The 25,132-nt window shown below is 39.5% G+C and overlaps 1 protein-coding gene and 1 long non-coding RNA gene across 3 annotated transcripts in view; one reads left to right on the forward strand and one right to left on the reverse strand.

The window, feature by feature from the left end:
- PTPN9 (protein tyrosine phosphatase non-receptor type 9) overlaps positions 1 to 25,132 on the reverse strand; it is a 79,462-nt gene that overhangs the window by 16,867 nt on the left and 37,463 nt on the right. Inside the window, exons 4-9 of one of the 2 annotated variants that reach the window (XM_029952842.1) lie at positions 23,644 to 23,733; positions 22,805 to 22,929; positions 18,433 to 18,538; positions 9,106 to 9,216; positions 7,291 to 7,357; positions 7,029 to 7,176 (exon numbers count right to left, since the gene is read on the reverse strand). In XM_029952842.1, the coding sequence (XP_029808702.1) occupies positions 7,029 to 7,176; positions 7,291 to 7,357; positions 9,106 to 9,216; positions 18,433 to 18,538; positions 22,805 to 22,929; positions 23,644 to 23,733 (647 nt within the window). Of the gene's footprint in view, positions 1 to 7,028; positions 7,358 to 9,105; positions 9,217 to 18,432; positions 18,539 to 22,804; positions 22,930 to 23,643; positions 23,734 to 25,132 lie in introns of both variants that reach the window. The other variant, XM_029952843.1, reaches the window with a different exon arrangement.
- On the forward strand, positions 18,854 to 21,241 carry LOC115302856. The gene is made up of 2 exons (XR_003913673.1): positions 18,854 to 18,901; positions 21,060 to 21,241. It is a non-coding gene; the product is annotated as an uncharacterized LOC115302856 (long non-coding RNA).

The following is a 25,132-nucleotide window of genomic DNA, read 5'->3' on the forward strand; positions in this document are numbered from 1 at the left end:
GCCACATGCAGAAAACTAGGACCCACAGAGGTATCTATGGAGAGACACAATGGCTCACTCTCACACCTCCCACACCTTGGAAGGCACTTTGAGGCACAGGGCTAAAAACAGAGGAATAAATGAAAATCTGAATGACACACAGTGAGAATCCCCTGCACTCTTTTCCCTGTCCTGTCCCGTCTTACACTTATATCCAATCTTGAAACCTACCAGGGAAGACAGTGGAGAATTCCTCTCAGGAGAAAGTGAATACCCCCATATGAAAGAATTCTGTCATTTGGAGAAGACCAACAAGCTAGCTGATCATTTCAACTTGAAGATCACCTATGCTAATAGCACTTCCAAGCAGTGTTTAAGGACTCCACTCCTAACTAGAGTACTAATAGCCAAGAACTTCCAGGTAATTACAGAAAACCCCGACACAAAAAAAGAGACCAAACACATAGCAGGGAAAAGGCACAAAAGAGAGTCAAGAAGAGCAAATAAGGTCTAAAGACTATAATTAACAACCTCAGAGAGAAAAAGATACTGTATATATGAAATAAGAGTAGGATGGGAGCACCTGGGTAGCTCACTCGGTTAGGTGTTCGACTTCGGCTCAGGTCATGATCTCACAGGCCGTGGGTTCAGGCCCCGCATCGGGCTCTGTGCTGACAGCTCAGAGCCTAGAGCCTGCTTCAGATTCCATGTCTTCCTCTCTCTCTGCCCCTCCCCTACTCACTCTGACTCTCAAAATAAAAAAATAAAGACATAAAAAAATTTTTTAATAAAAAAAATAAGAACAGGATGCTATGAGAAAAGAATAGAGAAGAAAAGCTCTTGGAAAATAAAAATGATATTTAAAAATAAAAAATTTTAATAGAAGAGATGAAGGAGAAAGTTGAAGAACTTTTCCAGAATTAAAAAAAAATTTTTTTTCCCCAGAATGAAAAAGAGCTAATGTAAAAAAAAAGTCCTATAACTAAAGAACACAAGCCTTCAGGTGAGAGAACCTATTAAGCAGTCAACAAAATGAATGGAAAAAAAACCAGACCCACACCAAGCAAGGCATATCACTGTGAAACTTTTAAATGGGAAGATAGAGATGATCTAAAACTATCCAAACAGATTTGAGAAGACTTAAGAAATAAACTATTATATTAAAAAAAAAAAAAACGGCTTAAGAATAACATCAGACAAATTAGTAACATTGCTACTAAATGCAAAGGGATTGTATTAAAAATACTGTAGTGCAATTATTTCCAACCTAGAATTCTATGCTCTTAAGTAAAGAAAGAAGATGGGGGATCCATTAACCAAGAACCAATAAAGTAAAGTGAGGAGGGAAATCAGGAGAAGGCTGAAGATCAAGTCCAGTCAACACTAACCTCAGTTTAGACTAGAGCAAAACCCCCCCAAAATTCTGGAAGTGAGGACTCCAGGGGAAGAAAACAATCAATTCATTATGTGATATATTTGACCACTTGGAAAATACTAAAGTATAAAATAAATTTAATTAAGCATGGGGAAAAAATAAGGCTAGAAACATGGAAAACTAAAAACAAATTTAAAAATTAGGTAATTAACTCCAGAAGAAACAAAAAATTGAATTGATAAAATTTATTTTTTATATTTAATTTTTTTAAATGTCTTTATTATTTTATTTTGAGAGACAGAGAGTGAGTGAGGGAGGGGCAGAGAGAGAAGGGGAGACACAGAATCTGAAACAGGCTCCAGGCTCTGAGCTGTCAGCACAGAGCATGATGTGTGGCTCGAACCCATAGACTGTGAGATCATGACCTGAGCCAAAGTCAGATGCTTAACCAACTGAGCCACCTAGGTGCCCCTTAATTGATAAAATTTAAATATTTGATTTCCTAGAAGCCCATTTAGTTCTGCAGCAGAAAAAATTACATAGCCATAGTAATGTGAACAGTAACTACTGATTTAAGAAAAAATGTGACATAATTATATTGGAAAAACAGTCAAAAGGGAATTGGAGAAGGAGTGTAAGAGCCAAAGCTTACCTACCACAAAAATCAATAAAGAGCATTATAAGGACTTTCTTTGGAATCACAGGATACCAGAAGAAACAACTATAAGAGTTGAAAAGAGACACCTAAAGGCATCTGTGTGACTCTGTTGGTTAAGCGTCCGACTCATGATTTCAGCTCAGGTCATGATCTCAGGGTCCTGGGATCAAGCCCGCATTGGGTTCCACGCTTGGTTTAGAGAATATTAGCTTAATATTTCCTCTCTCCCTCTCTCTCTGCCCCTACCCCATTCATGCCCACTCAAAAAAAAATAAAAAAAAAAAAGAGGGGCGCCTGGGTGGCTCAGTCAGTTAAGCATCTGGCTTCGCTCAGGTCAGGATCTCATGGTTTGTGGATTCGAGCCCTGCGTCAGGCTCTGTGCTGACAGCTAGCTCAGAGCCTAGAGCCTGTCTTTGGATTCTGTATCTCCCTCTCTCTCTGACCCTCCCCTGCTCATGCTGTCTTTCTCTGTCTCTCAAAAATAAATTAAAAACATTAAAAAAATTTAAATAAAATTAAAAAAAGAAAAGAAAATGGGTATCTAGTGGAATCAAGGGTAAGGCTGGTGATTGCTATTGATTTCATCATTCCTTTTTCTTTGGTACTATTTTTTTAAAGTATATATGTATTAATTAAAAACAAAACATTACTAAAACATAAATATTACCCTAATATAAAATAATACTCTATATTATCCCTAGGGGCTTATATATATGTAACAGAATAAGCAAATAGACTGGAAGGAAACGTACCATATTCATATTAGTTGCTGCTTTTGGGTAATGGAGAGAAGTGAGGGTGAGGATCAGAAGGGATTTACAATGAATTCTTTCTTTTATATAACAAATGAAAGATGGAGCAAATATGCCAAATATTGAAAATTGTCAGTATCAATTCTGGTAACAGGAACATAGTTGTTTGTCTTGTTATACTCTGTACTTTTCCATATTTAAAAAAATTCTCTCTTCCCACACCAATAAGCCCAGCTGATATTTTACAAACTTCTAAGGATAATTCAATGGAGTAAGGATTTTTCAGCAAATGATGCTGGAGCAATTAGATATCCACAGGCTTGTATGCATGTGCACACAGACACACACACACACACACACACACACACAAAATCAACAACAACCTAAATCTTACACCTTATAGAGAAATTAATTCAAAATGGATCACAGAATTAAATAAATGTGAAACATGATACTATAAAACTTTTAGGGAAAAAAAGAGGGGAAATTTTTGGAATTTAGGGTTAGATGTTCTTAGATTTCACACCAAGAGTGTGATCCATAAAAGGAAAAACTGATTAAAGGACTTCATCAAAATAAAATCTTTTGCTTCACAAGGGACCCTGTTAAGAGGATGAAAAGACCAACTACAGACTAGAAGAAAATATTCATAAGCCAGTATCCAACAAAGAACCTGTATCTAGAAAATGTTTTTAAAAAATTCTCAAATCTCAACACTTCTTAAAAAAATCCAAACAGAAAGTGAGCAAAAGGCACACTTTTACAAAGAGGATATACAGATTGTAAATAAGCATATGAAAAGATGTTCAATATCATTAACTATTAGAGAAATGTAAATTATATCCACAATAGGATGTCATTACACACCTATCAGGACAGCTAAAATAAAAAATAGTGGCAACATCAAATCCTGGGGAGGATGCAAAGAAAATGGCTCATTCGTACATTGCTGGGGGGTATGCAAAATGGTACAACAACTCTGGAAAAAGCTGGGCAGTTTCTCAGAAAACTAACATCCAATTACCATGTGACTTAGCCATCACACTCATGGATATTTATCCCAGAGAAATGCAAGCTATGTTCACACAAAACCTAGACACAAACATCCGTAGTAGCTTTACATGTAATAGCCAGAAATTCCACAACCTAGTGTCCTTTAAAAGGTGAACGGTTAAACAAACCATTCACCCCTAGAATAACAAGGAAGGTACTACTGAGGCATGTAACAACTTGTGTGAACCTCCAAGGAATCATACTGAGAGGAAAAGCCAATCCTAAAACGTTCCATATAGTATGATTCCATTTATTTTATTTTATTTTTTAATGTTTTATTTGTTTTTCATACAGAGAAAGACAGAGCATGAGAGGGGGAAGGGCAGAGAGAGAAGGAGGCACAGAACTGGAAGCAGGCTCTGGGCTAGCTGTCAGCACAGAGCGTGACGCGGGGCTTGAACCCACAAACGTGAGATCTGACCTGAGCTGAAGCCGGGGACTTAACCGACTGAGCCACCCAGGAGCCCCTCCATTTATTTTTTAATATTTACTTATTTTTGAGAGAGAGAGAGAGAGAGAAAGAGAGAGAGAGAGAGAGAGAGAGAGAGAGAGAGAGAGAGAGAATGGGGGAAGGGCAGAGAGAGAGGAAGACAAGAATCTGAAACAGACTCCAGGCTTTGAGCTGTTGGCACAGATCCTGACGCAGGGCTTACAGAACTCATGAACTGCGAGATCATGACCTGAGCTGAAGTCAGATGCTTAACCGACTGAGCCACCCAGGTGCCCAAGTATGATTCCATTTATATTATATTACATTCTTGAAATGAAAAAATTATAGTAATGGAGACCACATGAGTTGATGCAGGGATTAGGAATGGGGAAGGGTGGGACCAAGGCATGTGGTGATATAATTCTTCTGTATCTTGACTGTAGTGATGGATACACAATCCAACATGTAGGCTAAAGATTGTATAGAACTAAATACACCCACACAAACACACTCTAAAACTGGGGAAATCTAAACAGACTGGTGTATAATATCAATCAATATCAATCTCCTGGTTGTGAGATCATACTATACTGTGGACAGGATACATGTAATAGCTCTCTGTGTTATTTTTACAACTTTATATGAATCTAAAATTATAATAAAATGATAACTTTTAAAATTTTTTATTTATTTTTGAGAGAGAAGAGAATGCGTGCACAAGCAAGAGAGGCAGAGAGAAAGGAAGACACAGAATCTGAAGCAGGCTCCAGGTTCTGAGCTGTCAGCGCAGAGTCCAATGCAGGGCTTGAACCCACGAACTGTGAGTTCACAACCTGAGCTGAAAGCAGACACTCAACTGACTAAGCCAATCATGTGCCCCTAAAATTTTTACAAAACGTCTTTTGAAAAAATGGTATAGGGGAGAAGAAAAAAGAGAAAGAAAGTCTCTCGGTCCATGGCATTCTGGACAACAATGAGTACTCTGATAGCTACTTCATAATCCAGAATTCCAAGCGAGACACAGTTTGTTCTGTTGAAGCAGTGTTACCGGAACGTGGTATAAGACAGAGACCTGGAGCTGATGAGGATTCTGGGTTCTAGCTCCTGACGTGGGGGCTCATTCAGTTAGTAGTCAAGACCACAAGTCCTTCCATAGGGCTGAGAAGTGTTCTCTGATAACAGGATGGCTGGTCTGGGTGATGCCAAGAGGACAATCCAAACCTGCTTTTTCTATTGGGCAAAGAGGCAGAAATGACATCTCAAGGACCTCACAGCAGAAGTACCCAGAATAAGATTAGGAATCCCCAGAACAAGTATGTATGCTCCTGGAGCAGCCCAGGACTCTTCTCTGCTCCATAATACTTCCTTGATTCAAAACTACAGGGGGAGGGTGGTGAGCCCGGGTGGCTCAATCGGTTAAGCAGTGACTTTGGCGCAGGTCATGATCTCATAGTGGGTTCAAGCCCCACGTTGGGCTCTGTGTTGACAGCTCAGAGCCTGGAGCCTGCTTCCAATTCTGTGTCTCCTTCTCTCTCTGCCACTTCCCCGCTCATGCTCTGTCTTTTGACAATAAATACATGTTAAAAAAAATTTTTTTAACTAAAGGAGAAAGACTGGTTGGGAGAAAGACTGTAATCTGTGTACAATATAGAGATTGTAAACTGGTAAGAAACGAGCAGCTGTGTGGGAGAAAAGAATACTCTCTCCTCTTGAAAACTCCTCTGCTTTCTTGTTTTTTCTCTTACTTCCCTTCGCATTCTTGCTCTGCTTCTTGACTTACTTCTCAGTTGTTTCTTCTTTCTTACTTCTCTTACCTGTTTCCCAACTCCTTCTTTCCCGTTTCCTTTTCCTAAAAGGCAGTCTCTCTCCCTGAATCTTTATATTACACTGACTAAGCTGGACACGAATTACAAGGGGAAAGAGGTACTCACAAAATCATGGTTTCCAGAAACATGTAAGCTACACAAGTAGGTAGATATCAGAGTCTAACATCACATATTACACAGAGGAAAACTGGGGTGCAGGGAAGGGAAGTAACTTGCATAAATCACAGAGGGGACTTTTGGCTATGCTGGGACTTGAGCCTGGGACAGTTTCCCTAATTTTCAATAGAGCTTCATTTGGAGAGACATTGGCTGCAGCCAATGAAAACAGGGTAATATAAATGAGGGCAGCAGTAAAGAGAAATGATCTATGCCCTATGGCTAACAATACTTACTGAATAATTATGAACCAGTTATAAACTAGCCAGATAGTTCTGTAGTAGGATTTGGAGAGAAGGAAAATCCCACAAAGCTAAATGCCTAAGCGTGAACTCTTTTCTGTTACTGGCTGTGAATTATTTTAAGTGTTCCAATACCCCTCCTCAGAAAGCAAAGTGGCTCTGTGTTTGTGTGTGTGTATTTATTTTTTTTAGAAAGTGATGTTATATACTATAAATGCTCTAGGGAGAAACTGCCCAAATAGCCTAATTTTTGAGCCAATATTTTTGTTTTTTCCTAAAACCCCTTGCATTTCAGAAAAATATTTTAAAATGTGTGCATTATCACATGGTCCCCTGTCGGTACTAAAGACCTCCAGAAATGTCGAAGTACAGGATATTGGCAGCAAAGCAGGAAATGCCTCTCTCTGAATGAGAAAAGCATCATCTCCAAGTGACAGTGACACTCCTTAACACAGGAAGAGCCTCTGTGAAGCAGATGAGGCGCACAAGGAGCTGTTGCCGGAACGCACCAGAAGCACATGAGTAACTGATTGTTGGCCCAAACCTTTGCTACTTACATAGAACAGTGGAAAGTGCCAACAGGGTTCTCCCGACGGATGTCTTCATACTCCTCGTATATCCCTCGCTTCTGCCGGGTGCTTACATAGTCCATCAACTCTTGGATGGTCATGGCATGGGGACCCGGAACATGAACCGAGTCCCAGTCTAAGGCAGGAGGGAGGGAGAACAGGATGATCTCATCGAAGGGATCTGGGTGGCCATTCATCTGGGGTAGGAACTGGAAATTCCAAGTGGCGAGGTCAATTTTGACGTACCCACCCAGGTTTTCTGGAAGGCACTCCCTGGGCAGGTGCTGGGTGACCTCAGATGTCTTTAATATCTGAATCTGGAAGGCCAGAAAGAACCATGTGAGTACGTAGGGGAAAAAAAGACACAGATAAATTGAAGATAAAGAACAAAGGTATTTATATTAGGTTTGAAGAAGGGGATGAGATTTGCTTGAATTACATGGTACACTTGTGTCAGAAGTAGACTGCAGTTCATCTGCCTGGGATTGAAGTCCTTTTCCCAAATGTCTGACTTCCCAGAATGTGTATCAAATTCATTCCTGGAATTAGGGGTCCTTTTATAAATCTTGAAAAAACGGCACCATGAGCAAAGTCTTTATACTATTAGCAAGGCTTTGCAGTGCCGTCTCATGCAGCCACTTGCCTTTTTGACTACTAACAACGCACAGGTCAGCCCCATACTAAGGCAAGTCTAAGCCTGGTGCTTTACTCACAGCTCAGTACGGAGGTTTTCAAAGATAGCATTCTATGAAAATAACACAAAACCAGCCACCCAGAGTCAGGGCAGCCCAGGAAAACTGCCAGAAAAGTAATCCTAAGTCTGCTCCCTGCTTAGACACAGCCTTACGGACCACATTAGCTTAGATGGTTCTCTGTGAAATCTGTGTGGAATAGAAATGCTTGTCTCTATTACTGTTGCCTCTTCTTGGAATGTCCTCTTTTCCTCCTCAGCCTCTTCAAGGAGCAGCTTATAAAGCTCACCTCTTCTGTGAAGCCCTCCCTGACTGCCAGAGACAATCTTCTCCTCTGTGCTCCTGCAGAGCCACAGTTCCCTGCATGTCTGCATGTCCCCTCTCAGGACCATGAGCTCCTTAAAGGTAAGGAAAGTCTCACCCAATTTTTAATTGCCAGGGCCCAGAGCCTGGACTGTAAAGGTGCTCATGTATTTTGAGTTTATATACACATTTATACTTATGTATAACAAGTGTAAGAACTTGCCTAAGGAGTCCTCTCAAAGAGTTACCTTGGAAAAGATCTCTCCTATTCTCAGTCACTGGGTCTCCAAGTACTTCAGTTTTCCCCTCCAACACAAGTCTCCTCAGCTATAAAGATCTGCATTGTTATCACTGATACAGTGTCATAATTCTATACTATAAAAATCTCTAATAACATTTCACAACAACTATATTATCTTATTATGTCAATGTCCTTTCAAGGGTGGAAAATGAATGAATGAATGAATGAATAAAGCCATAATCTTTCAGTCCTGGAACATTCAGGGGATGATAAGAGATTTAAGAATAATTTAGAAAACACTTGATGTTAGGAAGCAACAAGCTGTTTTCAGAGAAAATGCCAGGAATGGAAGCAGAGATAGAGTGAGAGATTCTCCTCTAGCACCCAGTGGTCAAAGGGATGAATTAGTATTTCCAGTTGAACAAATTCAAACACCAGTTCAACTAATGCCATTCCATTAGAGATTGTTAAATATGCATGAATATTTAACATAGGCTAAATTTCGGAAGGAGTATCTATCCTTGAGTTATCTACGGGACACACACCTTCAGTGCGATCTTTATGCAAGGTGCCACGGAGGGAGAGTGCCAAACAACTAGGTGTAGCTCCTAACTTCACGGAACTTGGAATACGGTGGGAGAGGGAGCCTGCACTGAGCTGAGTAAAGAATAAAGCAGAGAATATGAGTGGATACGCTAACAGAAGCAGAAAGCACTTCAGGAGACAAGCCAGGTGAATTTTATTGAAGATAAAGAATTAATTGGCAGGTTTCAACACTGGACATGGGAATGTATCTATCCACTTCCAAATAAAATAAAGCTTGCCTTACCCTCTCCCGGACTTTGTCCTTCAGGAGAAGGCTGATGATGGAATAGGGCACTCGGAACCATATTGGTGCTCCCACAATCAGCACTTTCTTCAAACGAGCAGGAAATGCTCCCTATGGGGAACACATATGGAAGTTTAAAGACATCAATTAAGGCTCCTGTGACTTTTCAAACCCAAAGTATAGGTTTTCTGTTCTTGTCCCCATCCTTACCCAGCAGGGGGAGTCTACAGCCTAATTTGGGTTTCATTTCAGTAACTTCAGAGGTGGTTAAAATTTAAAAATTATACACCTAAAACTAATATAACACTGTATGTTAACTCCACTGGAATTAAAATAAAAAACTTATTAAAAAAATTAAAGGTGATTTGCTTTTAAAAGTTATATTATGTTCTGGGTGCCTGGGTGGCTCAGTCATTAAGCATCTGACTTCGGCTCAGGTCATGATCTCATGGTTAGTCCCATGTGTAGGCTCGAGAATGCTTTTCTCTCCCTCACCCTCTTTCTCTCTCTTTGCCCCTCGTGGGAGTCTGTCTCTCTCTTCCCCTCGTTCACTTGCGCCCTCTCTCTCTCTCAAAAAAAAAATTATGTTATGTTATTAACATAAGCTTTATAGATCAAAAACTATACTGATTTTTGTCAGCATATATATGTGCATCCTTAAGTTCTGCTTATTAAAACTTTAAGAAAAATTAAATCATGAATAAATAGAACATGAAAGAAACATCTCTCTCATAACTTTTTATTCTGATATCTGTGTGTTTACAATCATTTTTAACCCATCTTTCATCTATTTTTTTATTCATTTATTCAATCAATAAACATAATCTAGTGGACACAGGGCAAATGAGACATTAAGGGAAGGAGACACCTGATCTGCACAAAGCTTAAGAATAAAAAAGGATGCATTCCTAACCCATGGCTCTTGGTTTCCTTTGGTTTAATATGCCAGCCCTTCTCATGGACAGGGATATCAAGTAATATTGGCATTACTGGGAAGAAATTACTCCCAAGGAATAAAAAAACAAAAAACAAGAGGAGGAAATTTTAGCTAAATATCTTCTACAACTTTCTCCCTATTCTTTTGCAAAAAACTGATTCTCAATTTGACATGTCACTGGCTGGCTACTCTTCCACTGATTTTGGGGATCCATGAACATTCCCAAAGGAGAATATACAGCCTCTAGAACAAAATGTTCCATGGGCCTCTTCACTAAAGTCTGAGAAACTAACTTTCAACTCTTCCCTCAAAGAGAAAACAATTTATTTCAGGGTCCAAAAAGCCAAGGCCCCTTTAAACTGCCAGATCAAAAATCAATCTGGAGAAATACGTATATTTCCACAAATTATAAATAAAAAGCGGAAGCCATTATATCTGTTTCTTCAGAGCAAAGAACTATACACACTCAGACTTGTTCCATTTTAATGACTGTATGCCATCCACATATACTGTTGAGGGGACAGGAAATAGTTACATATTCTAGAAGGCATCTGGCATTATATATTCTTAAAAATGTGCATATCCTCTGATCAAGTAACTCTATATTCTAAGGAAATAACCAGAAACACAAAGATTTATGAACAAAAATGTTTACTGCACCTTTATTTTTGATATTTAAAAACAGCACTTTAAAACTGGAAAGAATAGGGGCGCCTGGGTGGCTCAGTCGGTTAAGCATCCAGCTTCGGCTCTGGTCATGATCTCACGGTTCGTGGGTTCAAGCCCCGCGTCGGGCTCTGTGCTGACAGCTAGCTCGGAGCCTGGAGCTTGCTTCAGATTCTGAGTCTCCCTCTCTCTCTGACCCTCCCCTGCTTGCACTGTCTCTCTCTGTCTCTCAAAAATAAGTAAAAAACATTAAAAAAAATTTTTTTAACTGGAAAGAATATATATCTCTGAAAATGGGTAGGAGTTAATAAAAATGGTATTGTAATAAATTATATAACCTTTAAAACGAAGATGTCAAAGGTTTTTTTTACGACTTTGGAAAATGCCCACAATGTAACCTTAATTACACTAATCAGGATCAAAACTATAACCTTAATTTTGTTTAAAAAATTACACATATATTTCACAAAGAAAAAGATTATAAAGACTTATATCAGAAGTTCAACAGTTTCTCTCTGATAAGTGACATTATGAGTTTTTATTTATTATACTTAGCATTCCTTTTATTTTTTACAACCTTACTTAAAATGTTTATATTCTCTTTTTTGAAAGTAATCTCTAGGGGCACCTGGGTGGCTCAACTAGCTAGGTATCTGACTCTTGATTTCTGCTCAGGTCATGATCTCACGGTATATGGGTTTGAGCCCAGCACTGGGCTCTGCAGTGACAATTTGGAGCCTGCTTGTGATTCTCTCTTTCTGCCCACACCCCCCCACCCTCTGCTTGTGCTAACTCCCTCAAAATACATAAAATTTTTTAAAAAAGTAATCTCCATGTGCAATGTGGGACTCAAACTCATGACCCAGGGATCAAGAGCTGCTTGCTTTACTAAGTCAACCAGGTGCCCATAAAATATTTACATCCTTGGATCCAATAAGCCTACTCCTAGATATCTACAAGCAAACTATTTTATGTGCAAAGACATGAATATTAAAAAGTGTTTGTTGAGAAAACTATTTATTATAACAAATGGGAAAAAATATCCAACAACAAAGAAATGGTTAAATAAATTATAGTAAATACAGGACAGACTATTATTTAGCAATAACAAGTGTGCATAAAATAAAGTTTTTGGAGCTCATTGTGTCTTGAAATTGTATGAACATAATTAAGACCATATTGAAAAACATCTAGAAGAAAGTGTCATGCCCCAAAATGTCAATAGTTTTTATTTTTACATATTATCAAAGGCAGTATTTCTTCTTAATGATTATTAGACTGAGTTGCCCAAAATTTTCTGCAATGAAAATTTTTTTCTGATTATAATAGTATTTTCAGTATAAAAGACAAATATAAAAAAATGAGCCACCCTATAAATAATAATTAGCATAAAAATATAATGGTAAAAACATCTGATTTATAGTAACACTTATGCATATACACTATCTCTCTCCCTATCTTTTTCTCCCTGAAAGTCACTGGTCTTACAAAAAAGATGATTTATCCTTAGTGTCTGCTATGTTTTTATATGTATGTATATATGTATTTTTTAGCCTAGGAATAAACTACATTAAGACACTTGTAAAATGGGGCACCTGGGTGGCTCAACCTACTGACTTTGGCTCAGGTCATGATCTCGCGGTTTGCAGGTTCGGGCCCCGCATTGGGCTCTGTGCTGACAGCTTGCTCAGAGCCTGGAGCCTGCTTTCAGTTCTGTGTCTCCTTCTCTCTCTGCCCCTCCCCCGTTCATGCTCTGTCTCTCTCTGTCCCTTAATAATAAATAAATGTAAAAAAAAAAAAAAGACACATGTAAAATAAATAAAATAATTTTAAAACACTATTGAAAGACATAGCAGAAGACTTAAAAAAGTACAGCACTCTTGGATGGGAGATAACATTATAAAGATATCAATTCTCTCTAATTTGTTAATTTATTATATCCAAATAAAATCTGAGAGTGTTTCATTTCCCCCAAACATGACTGAATGACTCTAAAATTCATCTAATAGGGGCGCCTGGGTGGCTCAGTCAGTTAAGCATCCAGCTTCGGCTCAGGTCATGATCTCCCGGTTCATGGGTTCGAGCCCCGCATCGGACTCTGTGCTGACAGCTAGCTCAGAGCCTGGAGCCTGCTTCAGTTTCTATATCTCCCTCTCTCTCTGACCCTCCCTGCTCGCACTGTCTCTCTGTCTCTCAAAAATAAATAAAAAGCATTAAAGAAAAAAAAAATTTTAAATAAAAAATAAAATAAAATTCATCTAATCAAAAGATGATGATTTTTTTAAAAATTTTCTCATCACATTTAAAATTTGGAAAAAGTGGTTACCCTCTGGGGAATGACACTGGGTGTATGAGGAAGGGTGCCAGAGACCTTTTCTGGAGCTGCTTTTTAATTGCTTTTATAATAAAGAGCGAGGAGTGCCTGGCTGGCTAGGTCAGTAGACCGTGCAACTTTGTTTTTTTTAATATTTATTTATTTATTTATTTATTCTTTATTTATTATTGATTCAGACAGAAACAGAGCATGAGTGGGGGAGGGACAGAGAGAGAGGGAGACACAGAATCCAATGCAGGGGCCAGGCTCTGAGCTGTTAGCACAGAACCCAATGTGGGGCTCACACCCACAAACCATGAGATCATGACCTGAGCCAAAGTCAGACTCTTAACCGACTGAGCCACCCAGGCGCCCCTACGTTTATTTATTTATTGTGAAACGCGGGGAAGGGCAGAAAGAGAGGAAGAGAGAATCTCAAGCAGCTCAAACAGGCTCCACGCTGTCAGCAGCACAGAACCCCACCCAGGGCTCAAACCCAACAACCATGAGATCATGACCTGAGCCAAAATCAAGAGTCGGTTACTTAACTGACTGAGCCACTTAGGCATCCTTTTTTTTTTTTTTAAATTTTTTAAATGTTTTATTTATTTTTGATACAGAGGGAGACAGAGCATGAGAGGGGGAGGAGTGGAGAGAGAAGGAGACACAGAACCGAAAGCAGGCTCCAGGCTCTGAGCTAGCTGTCAGCACAAAGCCCGACCCAGGGATCGAACCCACGAATGTGAGATCTGACTTGAGCTGAAGTCAGAGGCTTAACTGACTGAGCCACCCAGGCGCCCCCAAAATAAAATCTTTTTAAAAAAGGGATGCCAGGGCGCCTGGGTGGCTCAGCCGATTGTGTGTTGGACTTTGGCTCAGGTCATGACCTTGGGTTCATGAAATAGAGCCCCGCATCATGCTCTGGGATGGCAGCACAGAGCCTGCTTGGGATTTTCTCTCTCCCTCTTTCTCTCTGACTTCCCCCCCAACCACTCACACACATGCTGTTTCTCAAAGATAAATAAACTTTAAAAAAAAGATTTTAATTTTTAAAAATAATTTCTACATCTAACGTGGAGCACAAACTCACAACCCCAAGACCAAAAATCACGCACCCCACCAGCTAAGCCAGCCATGTGCCCCGAGCATGTGACTCTTGATCTCAGCCTTGTACTAAGTTCCAGCCCCATGTAGGGTGTAGAGGTAATTTAAAATAAATAAATAAAATACAAATACAATAGAACAAAATACAATAAAATAAAGAACTGGTTATAAAATAAAGTTTGTTTTCAATATGCACGTTACATATCAATAAAAATTTAAATAAAGCATACAAAAGTCATGTAAAAATAAAAATGCAAAAATAGTCAAAACAACTTTTAGAAATAAAAGATTGTGAGAGGATGCTTGTTGTATGAGATATTAAATTTTACTTTAAGATTAAAATAAATGAAACAGTGCATATGTTATTCTAGATGACTAGATCAATAGAATAGAGTACCCAGAAATGGGACATTGGGTACCATATGGCATATATAAAGGCATTATTTCAAATGAATAGGAAAAAATATATTAGTAAATGTTGGCCAGACAGCTATTTGAAAGCAAATTATTTTATCTATAATATTATGTATCATATATGATATATATATATTTTGCTGCTGTTCTGTATTTTTAAATTTATTTATTCTGAGAGAGAGAGAGAGAGAGAGAAAATCCTAAGCAGTCTCACTTTGTCAATGCAGAGCCTGTTGTGGGGTTTGATCCATGAATGGTAAGATCATGACCTGAACTGAAATCAAGAGTCGGACGCTTAACTGACTGAGCCACGCAGGCACCCCTATGATATATATTATTAAATAAAGTATATGTAGTATAGTAAAAAAAATTATTATGAAAAATATAGTAAATGACAAAGACACCATAAAATTGAATAAATTATAAACTATAAAAAATGCTGGTAACACATACTTATTAACATTGTTAATAATAAGTCTTACAAATTACTAAGAGATAAATACTTTTATAAAAAATTGGGTAAAATATATAAGAATAAGAAAATTTTAAATATCCCTTCTCAATGAACATGAAAATATGCTGACACTCATTAGTAATAAAAACACCACATAAAAACATGAATATGATTAAAATCCAAATAATAAATTGTTGATAAGACTGGTAAAAAAGGCTGTTGACAGGAGTGTAAAACTATATTTGGCAATATTTATTAAAATTTAAATGTGTGGTGTGCCTGAGTGGGTCAGTCGATTAAGCCTCAGACTTGATCTTCGCTCAGGTCATGATCTCATGGTTCGTGAATTTAACCCCCACATCAGGCTCTGTGCTAATCATGTGAAATGTGCTTGGGATTCTCTCTCTCCCTTCATTCCTCACCCCCGTTCTCTCTCTGTGTCTCAAAATAAACTCAAAAAATTTTAAATGTATGAACTCATTTACCCTACAAATTTGCTTATAGCAATTTGTCATGAGCAAATGATTGGTCAAATATACAAAAATGTATGTAAAACAATGCTCACTGAACCCTTTGTAACACCAAAAAACCAGCATGTCATTTTTTCTGCTTGTTATGTCCATAAAAAGAACCTGCTGCCATTTAAAAAAAAACGAGAAAGCGGCGCCTGAGTGGCTCAGTTGGTTGGGCATCCAACTTTAGCTCAGGTCATGATCTCACAACTCATGAGTTCAACCCCAGTGTTGGGCTCTGTGCTGACAGCTCAGAGCCTTGAGCCTGCTTCAGATTCTGTGTCTTCCCACCTCTCTGTCCCTCCCCTGTTTGCAGGTACATGCTCTCTCTCTCAAAAATAAATAAAACAAAATTTTAAATTAAAAAAAAAGTGAGGGAAGGGGCACCTCCTGGCTGGGCTCAGTCAATAGAGCATGAAACCCTTGATCTCAGGGTTGTTAGTTCAAGCTCCACGTTAGGCGTTTAAAAAAAGTGAGGTAGGGGAAAAGTGAGGAACAGCTACATGCACTGACAGAGTGACTCATGACATGGAAAGATTACAAAGACACAACTGTTCAGTAAAAAATGGCAAGTTATAACCACTGAACACAGAACTCCGTATTTGTAAAGAAAATAAATCATATATCATTCTTATAAAAAAAAAAAAAAAAAAAGAACTGAACCACAGTTCCCAATCACAATCCCTTTGGCACAATAGGGATTTTAGTAACATGATGAATGACAAATGCCAAGTGCCAGGAAACAACATGCAGTAAAATACCCTCCCTATGTACTCTCTGTTACAAAGCTGTAAAAGTAAATAAGCACTTCTAAAACTCTAGCTCCCGCAGTTCTCCCAAGGGAGGCCGTGGAACAAAGACTGCCTAGAATCTTAAATCAATGTTTTTCACACTGTAGGTCTTCACCCAGTGGGTCCTTTAATTAATTTAGTGGCTCATGACTAACATTTTAGAATACGAAATAGAGGGCTGCCTGGGTGGAACACTCAGCTGAGTGTCCGACTTTGGTTCAGATCACGATTTTACGGTGTGTGAGATCAGGCCCCACATCAGGCTCTCTGCTGTCAACACAGAGTCTGCTCTGGATCCTGTCTCCCCCCCGCCTCTCTGCCCTTTCCCTGCTAGGTGTCTCTCTCTTTCTTCCTCCCTCTCTCTCTGAGAATACATAAATACTTTAAAAATAAATAAATAAATAGAATAATCAAAGTGACTGTACATACTAAGGGTAAAGCTTGTTTTATAAAAAGTTTTTGTTTTGTTTTACAAATATATACACACAGATCCACATACCCTTATCCTGATTCTGGAATCTAAACAGCTCTGAAAACCTTATGTTTCTTTTGTAAGTTTAGTGCAAGAATTCATGGAGCAGCAAAATCTCACCTGAAATGCCACAGGCTATTTATAGCCTTTATTCTTCTCCACTCATTATGAATAATACATTTCATTGCAAAAATATTTTTAATTTTTTAATGTTTATTTATTTGAGAGAGAGAGAGAAGTGGGGAAGGGTCAGAGACAGAAAGAAACACAGAATCCAAAGCAGGCTCCAGGCTCTGAGCTGTCAGCACAGAGCCCAAGGTAGGTCTCAAACTCACGAGCTGTGAGATCATGACCTGAGCCAAAGTCAGATGCCCAACCAATTGAGCACCCAGGAGGCTCCCCCTCATTGCAAAAATAATAATGTTTGATTATAAAGTGGCATATGTATATTATCTTTTAAAGTTAAAAATATTATAAAAATGACAAATAAACTTCAAAATATTACAAAATGCCTCTTGACTTAAGAGTCTGGGATAAGAGGTGCATGGCGGGGGGCAGGGGGGGTGCTCAGTCAGTTAAAGGTCCGACTTCAGCTCAGGTCATGATCTCAGCCCTCATGAGTTTGAGCCCCACATTGGGGTCTGTGCTGACAGCTCAGAGCCTGGAGCCTGCTTCGGATTCTGTGTCTCCCTCTCTCTCTGCCCCTCCCCTGCTCGTACTCTGTATCTCTCTCTCTCAAAAATAAATGAACATTAAAAATAATTTTTTTTAAGTTTGGGATAACAAAGTGTAAGAGTTACCTTAAGAAGGTGACTAAGCGGCCATTTTGCTATGGGCTAGAGAAAAACACCGTGCACAGATGACCCCCACCCCTCACCTGCAGACCTGGAATGTCCCGGGCCAGTTTGAAAACAGCCAATCAAGAAGCTCCAGCTTCCCATCACCCTGACAGAGGAGGCAACCTATTCCATCCCGCCGCGTCCCTGAAATGCCCTTATTTGATAATGTGTCCTCCCAAGATCAAACCCGGAACCCCTTCACCCATAAAAAACCCCCGCCCTTCCCAAACCAGGTGCGACATCCCTGACTCCCCACTCCCAGGGTCATGGAACCTCGCCCGGGAATCGCAGATCCCAATAAAGTCTTTCCTGGCTCCATAACTTGGTCTCTTTCTTTCCTCTCGTCTCTGCCTCCATCTATTAAATCTTACACAAAGTAAGAACTTAACCTATATACAGAACTCTATACATATGTGTATAGGTCAGTGAACATACACTTTTGTATATGAAGTCAACATGTAAAACATATTTCTGACTAGACAGACAAAAAAAGTCTGAAAGTCACGGACTAGGTGACATTTTTCAGACACTGAGCATATCTAGGCCTTCATTAATTTTTATTCTACGCAACTCTAGGAGAGGGCCAACCCACCTTCATGACTCAAAAGGTTCCTGTGCATTTCTTATTTTAATTCCTCCCACTTCACTTTGAAGACCATTTCCCATTTCGTATTCTGAGGAAGCAAATATTAGTCATCATGTACAGGTGACCTTTACACTGAACATAATGTTTGCAGTTTACATCATTCCTAAGTCTCCCAAAGAATGGAAAGAAGTATCCTAACCATTGAAGGAGAATTGAAGGGGCTCTCTCACAGCCTTACCTTCAGCAGGTTTAGGACTTTCTTGCCAAGATCCAGCTCAAAGTTGGTGTAATTAGAACCACACATGTCATAGATAAACACCAGCCCGTTCCTCTGAGTTTCAAAGCTGTAAACCAACCATTGAACAAAAACATTTGTAAATAATAAGATGGATGAGTCGGGGTGAAAGCCTAGGGCAAAATCAGAGGTTGGGACAGATTCATGACCAAAATAACTACCTCCCAGAACACTGGTTGTACAAAAAGACAATTTATCTTTGGTTTCTGCTATGCTTCTTGTGATATTGCAATTTATAATAAAAAATACGTATTTGGTCTTCAATGTGGTTGCTGGCACAGAGCTCCTAAGACTCTTGGAACTCCTAAAAGAGGAGAGTTAAAGGTGTTTTTTGTGATGTTAATAAGAGGAGTTCTGGAATGCCCCTAGGCATCACTTAAGAATGAGAATGGCTGCCAGGGAAACCAACTACGTGAGTAGAGGGCTGGTACTTTTCATCCCACACCTCCCCCTTCCCCACCTTCCCCCCAGGGAAAGGGACTGGAGATCAAGTTCAATCTCAAATAGCCAACAATTTAATCATTCGTGCCTGAGTGATGAAGCCTCCATAAAAACCCAAAAGGATAGGGTTTGGAGAGCTTCCCAATCGAGGTGCTGAAAGAGTGACCCTCTCAGAGAGGGCATGGAAGCCCAGCTCCCTTTTCACTAAAGCCTTCCCCATCATCCCTCCCGTCTAGCTGTTCTGGATTATATCCTTTTATAACAAATTGGTAACCTAGTAAGTAAAATGTTTCTCTGAGTTCTGTGAGCCACACTGGTAAATTCATAGAACTCAAGAAGGAGATCGTTGGAACCTTCTATCTATATAGCATGTTGATAAGAAGTACAGGTGACAACCTGAACTTGCCACTGATGTCTGTGTATGGGGGTGGGGGTAGGAGAGGTAAGTCTGGCAGGATTGAAATCCTTTAACCTCAGGGGTCTGATCTAACAGGTAGATGGTGTCAGAATTGAGTTGAATTGTAAAACACTGAGCTGGTATCCGATAACTGCTTGGAGGTGTGGCAGAAAAGCCCCACATGTTGGAATTGAAAGTATGCTTATTGATGCATATTTTTCAAGTACCAAACTCCTATGTTGAAAATGTTCCAGAGCATCTAGATTATCAAAATGTGAACTGTTTCCTCCCAGGTTTCCGAATCTGCCTATCCAAATTTTGTAACATTCCATCTTCAACTCAAAAGCTTCCTCTTCCATAAGACCTCCCTGATGTACTGCCATCCTTTACCCCTTTGTAACCCCATAAATCTTTCTGCAGGATTATTTTATGGCTTTTAAAGCATTTCAATGTTGTCTAGTCATCTGATTCTCTCCTAGGGGACCCAAACATGTTTTGTTCACCTCATCACTCCCTATAGTCCCTAGTATAGTCCTTACAAATAGGTACATGATAAATGGTCACTGAATTCTAATTCAGTGGACTGGAAGCCCAGGGCTAAGAAAATACTTCAGACCTATGAGAAAATGTAAAACAAAGCTCTAAGCTCATTGATGATGAATTTATCTCTTAGGACTTGTAGGAAGAGAACAAACCCACATACGGTCTTGGGAAAGCATCTTGAAAAATAAGAGGTAATGAGCTTATTACTAGATTGAGGTTAAGAACACGCGAAGATACAAAAGTATTCTTTAGTTCAATCTCCTTTACTGCCTAAAGACTTCTCAAAGTTACACTCTTCAACCAAGCCAGATCTTACCACCTTCTGATCTGCACACCCAAAAGGTCATTAGGAAGAAATCATATGCTTGGATTACTCACAGGTGAAAGCAACAGTTTTCCTATCTATTTAAAATTGAGAAGATTTTTGGCACAAAATGATCCTGAAATCAGAGGTCCCAATGTTATTTTGTATCTTAATTTTTTTTGCATGGTGAAAGTACCCACCCAAGAAATAGCAAATATTTCTAATTCTGAGGCAGACCCAAGTTTCTCCATCAGTTTCTGAGTTTTGAATGGTCCTAATGGATTACAGTTAGCACTAAATCTTGACTTTTCCCCCCCCTATTCAAGAGAGACTATAGTTTACTGAGATCAAAGATGCTGTTACATGACTGACACAATTACTAAGTAGATTATCCAGGTGTAGACACTTCCCATTTCTCCACTAGCTCATTAAGGGCCAAATTCAAAGAACTATAGGTTTTCCCCTTCCAGTACCAGCCTGTGGCAGAGGACTGAGACAAAACAAAGTCAGTGCCAGGGGAAACAGAATTTAATGAAAAGAAGGTACAGTGCAGAATGAAAACTGCCAATCCTGTAAAGGCACATGAAATAAATACAAATGTGGCAGGACTTTTGTTTTTCTGGGTACAGAATATGAGGTCTACAATAATAGCTAATTCCATACTAAGAATAGTTGTTTTTTTTCCTACTGAATTTGATTCCTGACCTGATACTATCCTGGGAATACCAAGATGTTTAAAACATAGTCCCTGATATTTGTTTCAAAATAACTGAGGGTACGGGGTGGGTGAAAGGCTATCAATGAAATAAGATTGGGTATAGAGCACTCTGAAGATAGATGATGGGTATCTGGAAGTTTATGATACCATTTCCATTCCACTCATAGAGATCTGAGGAGTTTCTATTATGTAATGTGAAAAAGAAGATTCCCTGGCTGCATGGAACTTACATCTCATGGTAAACATCGAAAAGAACAGTATAAGAGAAGTGACACCATAAGGCTGTGTAAAATGTAATACTAAATAATTGGTAGTGGTAATAAACTGCTGTTAAAGTCAGAGTAAAAAAGCATTTTACTCATGACAGGTTGGTGTTGTAAGGGAACCAGTCATAGAAGGTGAGCCTTAAATAAAGGGAAAGATTTCCTCCTCTCGCATCGTGGTGGAAGTTAACATGGGAAACAAGAATTTCTACTCACTAGTGAGAATATTTTGCTTGGAGAAAATGGTTCACATTTATTTATCTTATCTGCACCTTCTGAGTAATGAAGAGTCACTAAGGGTTTTTAAGAAAAGAATGAAAATCATGAAAACAGTTTTAAGTATGTTTACACCCATGTGGTTCTCCTCAGGCATCCAATGAGTGCTCACATTGGAGAGAGCAAGCTTTGGCCCCTGCCATGCCTATAGGAGAGCTCTGACTCGGAGCTGCCCAAGAAGGAAAGCCAGTGAATTTTCTGGTAAAGTCATGTTTCATTCATTCCCCCAAGCTAAAGGATTTCAAAGAAACCTATATATTCTGGAAATTATGCCTGAAGATCAATCATGGGAAAGAAGAACTGAGAAATTCTACACTTCAGATTGGGCAGTACAGGGTCCCTGAGACCACTGGTCCTCTCTCCTTACCTCAGTAACTTCCCTTTCTCAAAATAATGCTGTGTATGGTTTGGATATATCTCCTATTGAGCACAGAAGCAGAAGCTAAATATTATGAAAGTAACATTAGGAAGGTAGCAACAAGTGAACTAGACAGAGAGCCAGCCCCCCTTGGGACAATCACTTGGCTATCCGCACCCTCTCTGAGTCCACCGTATGACTGATGCTGTGCACAGCTATCTTTCACTATCTCAGGTTTCAGCCCTCGATGTATCACTTCTAACAGCAGAGAACTAGCTAATGATACCCAGTGTAATAACAAACTGTAAAAAAGGAAGTATGGCCAAAGGACACATAGTAGGGTACAAATAGCTCCAGTCAAGAGCAAAGAAACCAAGATGTTAGGCGTAGCTGGACTGGAATATGATGACTGTAAAGGAGTCACAAAACTTCTTTGGGCTTTGGTTTCATTGTCTGTAAAATAGTCATAATACCATTTACCTTGGAGAAGGAAGGAGAAATGACCCAGGCTGATTCTTCTTGCTCATGCCTCTGTTTATAAAGATGATTTTGCTTAACTTTATACTTTTGGATTCTTCTCTCCTGAATGCCAATTCTCAAATTCTCTGACCTAATGACATTTTTCCTATTTTACAAAGAAACTGAGACCCCAGAATGTTTTAAAAATCAATATGCAGGGGCAAATGAGCAAAAAGAACCAGCACAAGTCATTTCCCTTTCACTCTCTTTCAATAGGTAATTCTCAATGCGCTGAGGATTACTAGTCAATTGGCTTTCTCAGCTTCTGTTATCCTGAACTAGAACCAAGCATGTAAAGATACAGAACACCCACCATCTTGATGGCTCCTGGAAACAAGCAAAGCCCTGAAGGACATGAAATGTTTTCTATTCATAGCCCTTCCCAGGGCATGTCCTAGGAGCATGGTGATGGCGCTGCTAAGTACATCAAGTGAGTCAAGGACTGTCATTCCCCCATCTGGATATAGACCAAATAAAAGATAATCTTCATGCTTACCTATCTACAGCTCTGTCTAGCAAGTAAAACAGAGCCTGAAGTACCACATGTTGGACTGACTTGTGGGGATGATGCAATCTGGCAGTGAAGAGGGCAATGGAAGCTCCTGTTGGGTCCCGAACATTCTAGAGAAAACAAGAACAAAAACGAGAAATACTTAGAAATGAAATAGAAGATCACAACAATGGCTAGGGCTTCTCCTATCCTAGACAGAAGTTTCATACGAAGAGAATAGATGCTGGCAATACTCCTCTGACTTGCATCAGTTGCGCCAGGAAGTGAAGAAGGTTTATTTCCTCCCACACCTGATGCTCAGCATCCCTTTCATCATTATTTGTGTGGTAGGAAAAAACGACATTCCATTAACTTATCAACTACAGAGAGATTAAAGGGTAGTCTACACTGGCCACCTAGCTAATTTCCCAGATAAAATGGCAAAAGAAATGCGCATCAGGGGAAAACCACAGAATACAACCATGGTTTCCACGTTCTGCCTTAGAAGTACGATTGTATACTTAGCTGAAAGGCTGTGCTCTCTAGGGGGAGGCAGCTTGATTGCAAGGATGGGCCTCTGAAACACTAGCTACCCATCCAAAGACCCTGACTAACCTTAATGGGCCAAAGAAGAAACTTGGTTCCATCTACTATACGACTGAGTCTCCATCATTTCACTTGTTACTAGAATAATCTTGTGCAAACTGTATAGCTGCTTCATGTTTGCTCCCAAATGTTGAGACTCTCTAGATTCAAGATAAGGAATCCAGGTACAAAATCCAAAGAGGACAACAGCTACAAAAGGAAGTAAGGAGACACTATAAGAGAGGTTCCTAAAGACTCACTAAGATGGTGAATTTTCCACTAAGGATCTCAGAACGGAGAGGTTCCTCATGAGGTTTCAGCTTGACGATGCCCTCCTTCCTTCGTGTTTCCTAAAAATAAAGCACAGCAAGGTCAGTTAGTATGGAAATACTGTATATCCAGGACAGCTTTATGTAACCATCACATCTCAGAGATAGGGGACTTTAGAAGTCCACTAATTGGACCAGGAGTTCCTTTGTAACATGCTTCGAGACAACTCAGTGTTGTCTGAATTCCCAGCCAATGCCACCTTCTCAGCTCGTAGGTATGATATTTTGCTTTAAACCACTGAGAAGCCTAACACTGAAGTCCAACTAATATGTATTGTTAGAGTGCAGGATCAAAGTTCTTAAACATGTATCAGCAGTGATATTATAGCAGGATATTAAAATATGCACTCAAACCCTGGCTGGAAGCAGACATCCTCACATAATCCTCTAGGCTTAGGCCTCTCCCATCTTAAAATGGAGCCATCCTTCCCCACCAGTATCTTCTCCAACAAGACCTACCATGACCTCAGTTTTCTTATGTCCACAGCAAGATTCTTTAAACTCATGCTCAGTTACCCCACACTCAGTCTACTGCGTTCTCATTTCCTCCCAATCTAACTACCCCCACGGAGAGCTCCTGCTTCAGCGCCAGGACCTTCCTTCCTGCCAGTGAGGCATCAGCATTTTCCATCCTCCTTTTACATGACAAGGTTGACCACTCATATTCCCTTTTCCCTGAGACATTCTCTATCCGAGACAAAGACTACTCTCTCAGTTTTCCTATTTCTTCAACTACTGCTTCTAAGTCTCTTTTGTAGGCTTTTTTCCCCATTCATTTGCTTACTCAATTCACTCACTGACTCATTCATTTATTCTGCAAATATTTGTAGAGCAATTATTATGTACCAGGGACTGAGCTAAGTGCTAGGAACACATTGGTGAATGAAACAAACTAGGTCTTTGTTTATATTCTTGCCCAATTCATTCCTAAAATCAAATCAGAGGCAGGGCAGCACTGGGATTACAGGAGAGTGCATGCCCTACCTAAAGCACTCACATTTAGCTCTTAAGACAATATTGGACCAAATAAAGCAAAAAAATTTGAAGTGAAGTTCTGCCCTACACATCTTCCTATTCCTCATACTCTCCCAGGATGACCTCACCCTTTCTCATGGCTCCAATATTCAGCTCTACTTTGGTCACTCCAAAATCTCAGTTCTGGTCCAGATTTCTGGTCTAGATTTCTTTTCTGAACCCTAGAGTCACGTTCCAAATTCTCAGAGAACACGTCTATTTGGATATCCCAATAACACTTCAAACTTAACATGGCCAAACTGAACTCATGACCCTGTCTCTCCATACACCTGCACTTCCTTAGTGTCTCCTAAAATTAGTGAATGCCACCACCATTTACCCTGCCACCCTAATCAAACACTAGGAACCCTTGACTCCTCTTTCTTTATATGCCAGGTTAAGAACC

Source organism: Suricata suricatta, chromosome 9 (genome assembly GCF_006229205.1).
Source record: "Suricata suricatta isolate VVHF042 chromosome 9, meerkat_22Aug2017_6uvM2_HiC, whole genome shotgun sequence".
In the NCBI taxonomy this organism is placed as follows: Eukaryota; Metazoa; Chordata; class Mammalia; order Carnivora; family Herpestidae; genus Suricata; species Suricata suricatta.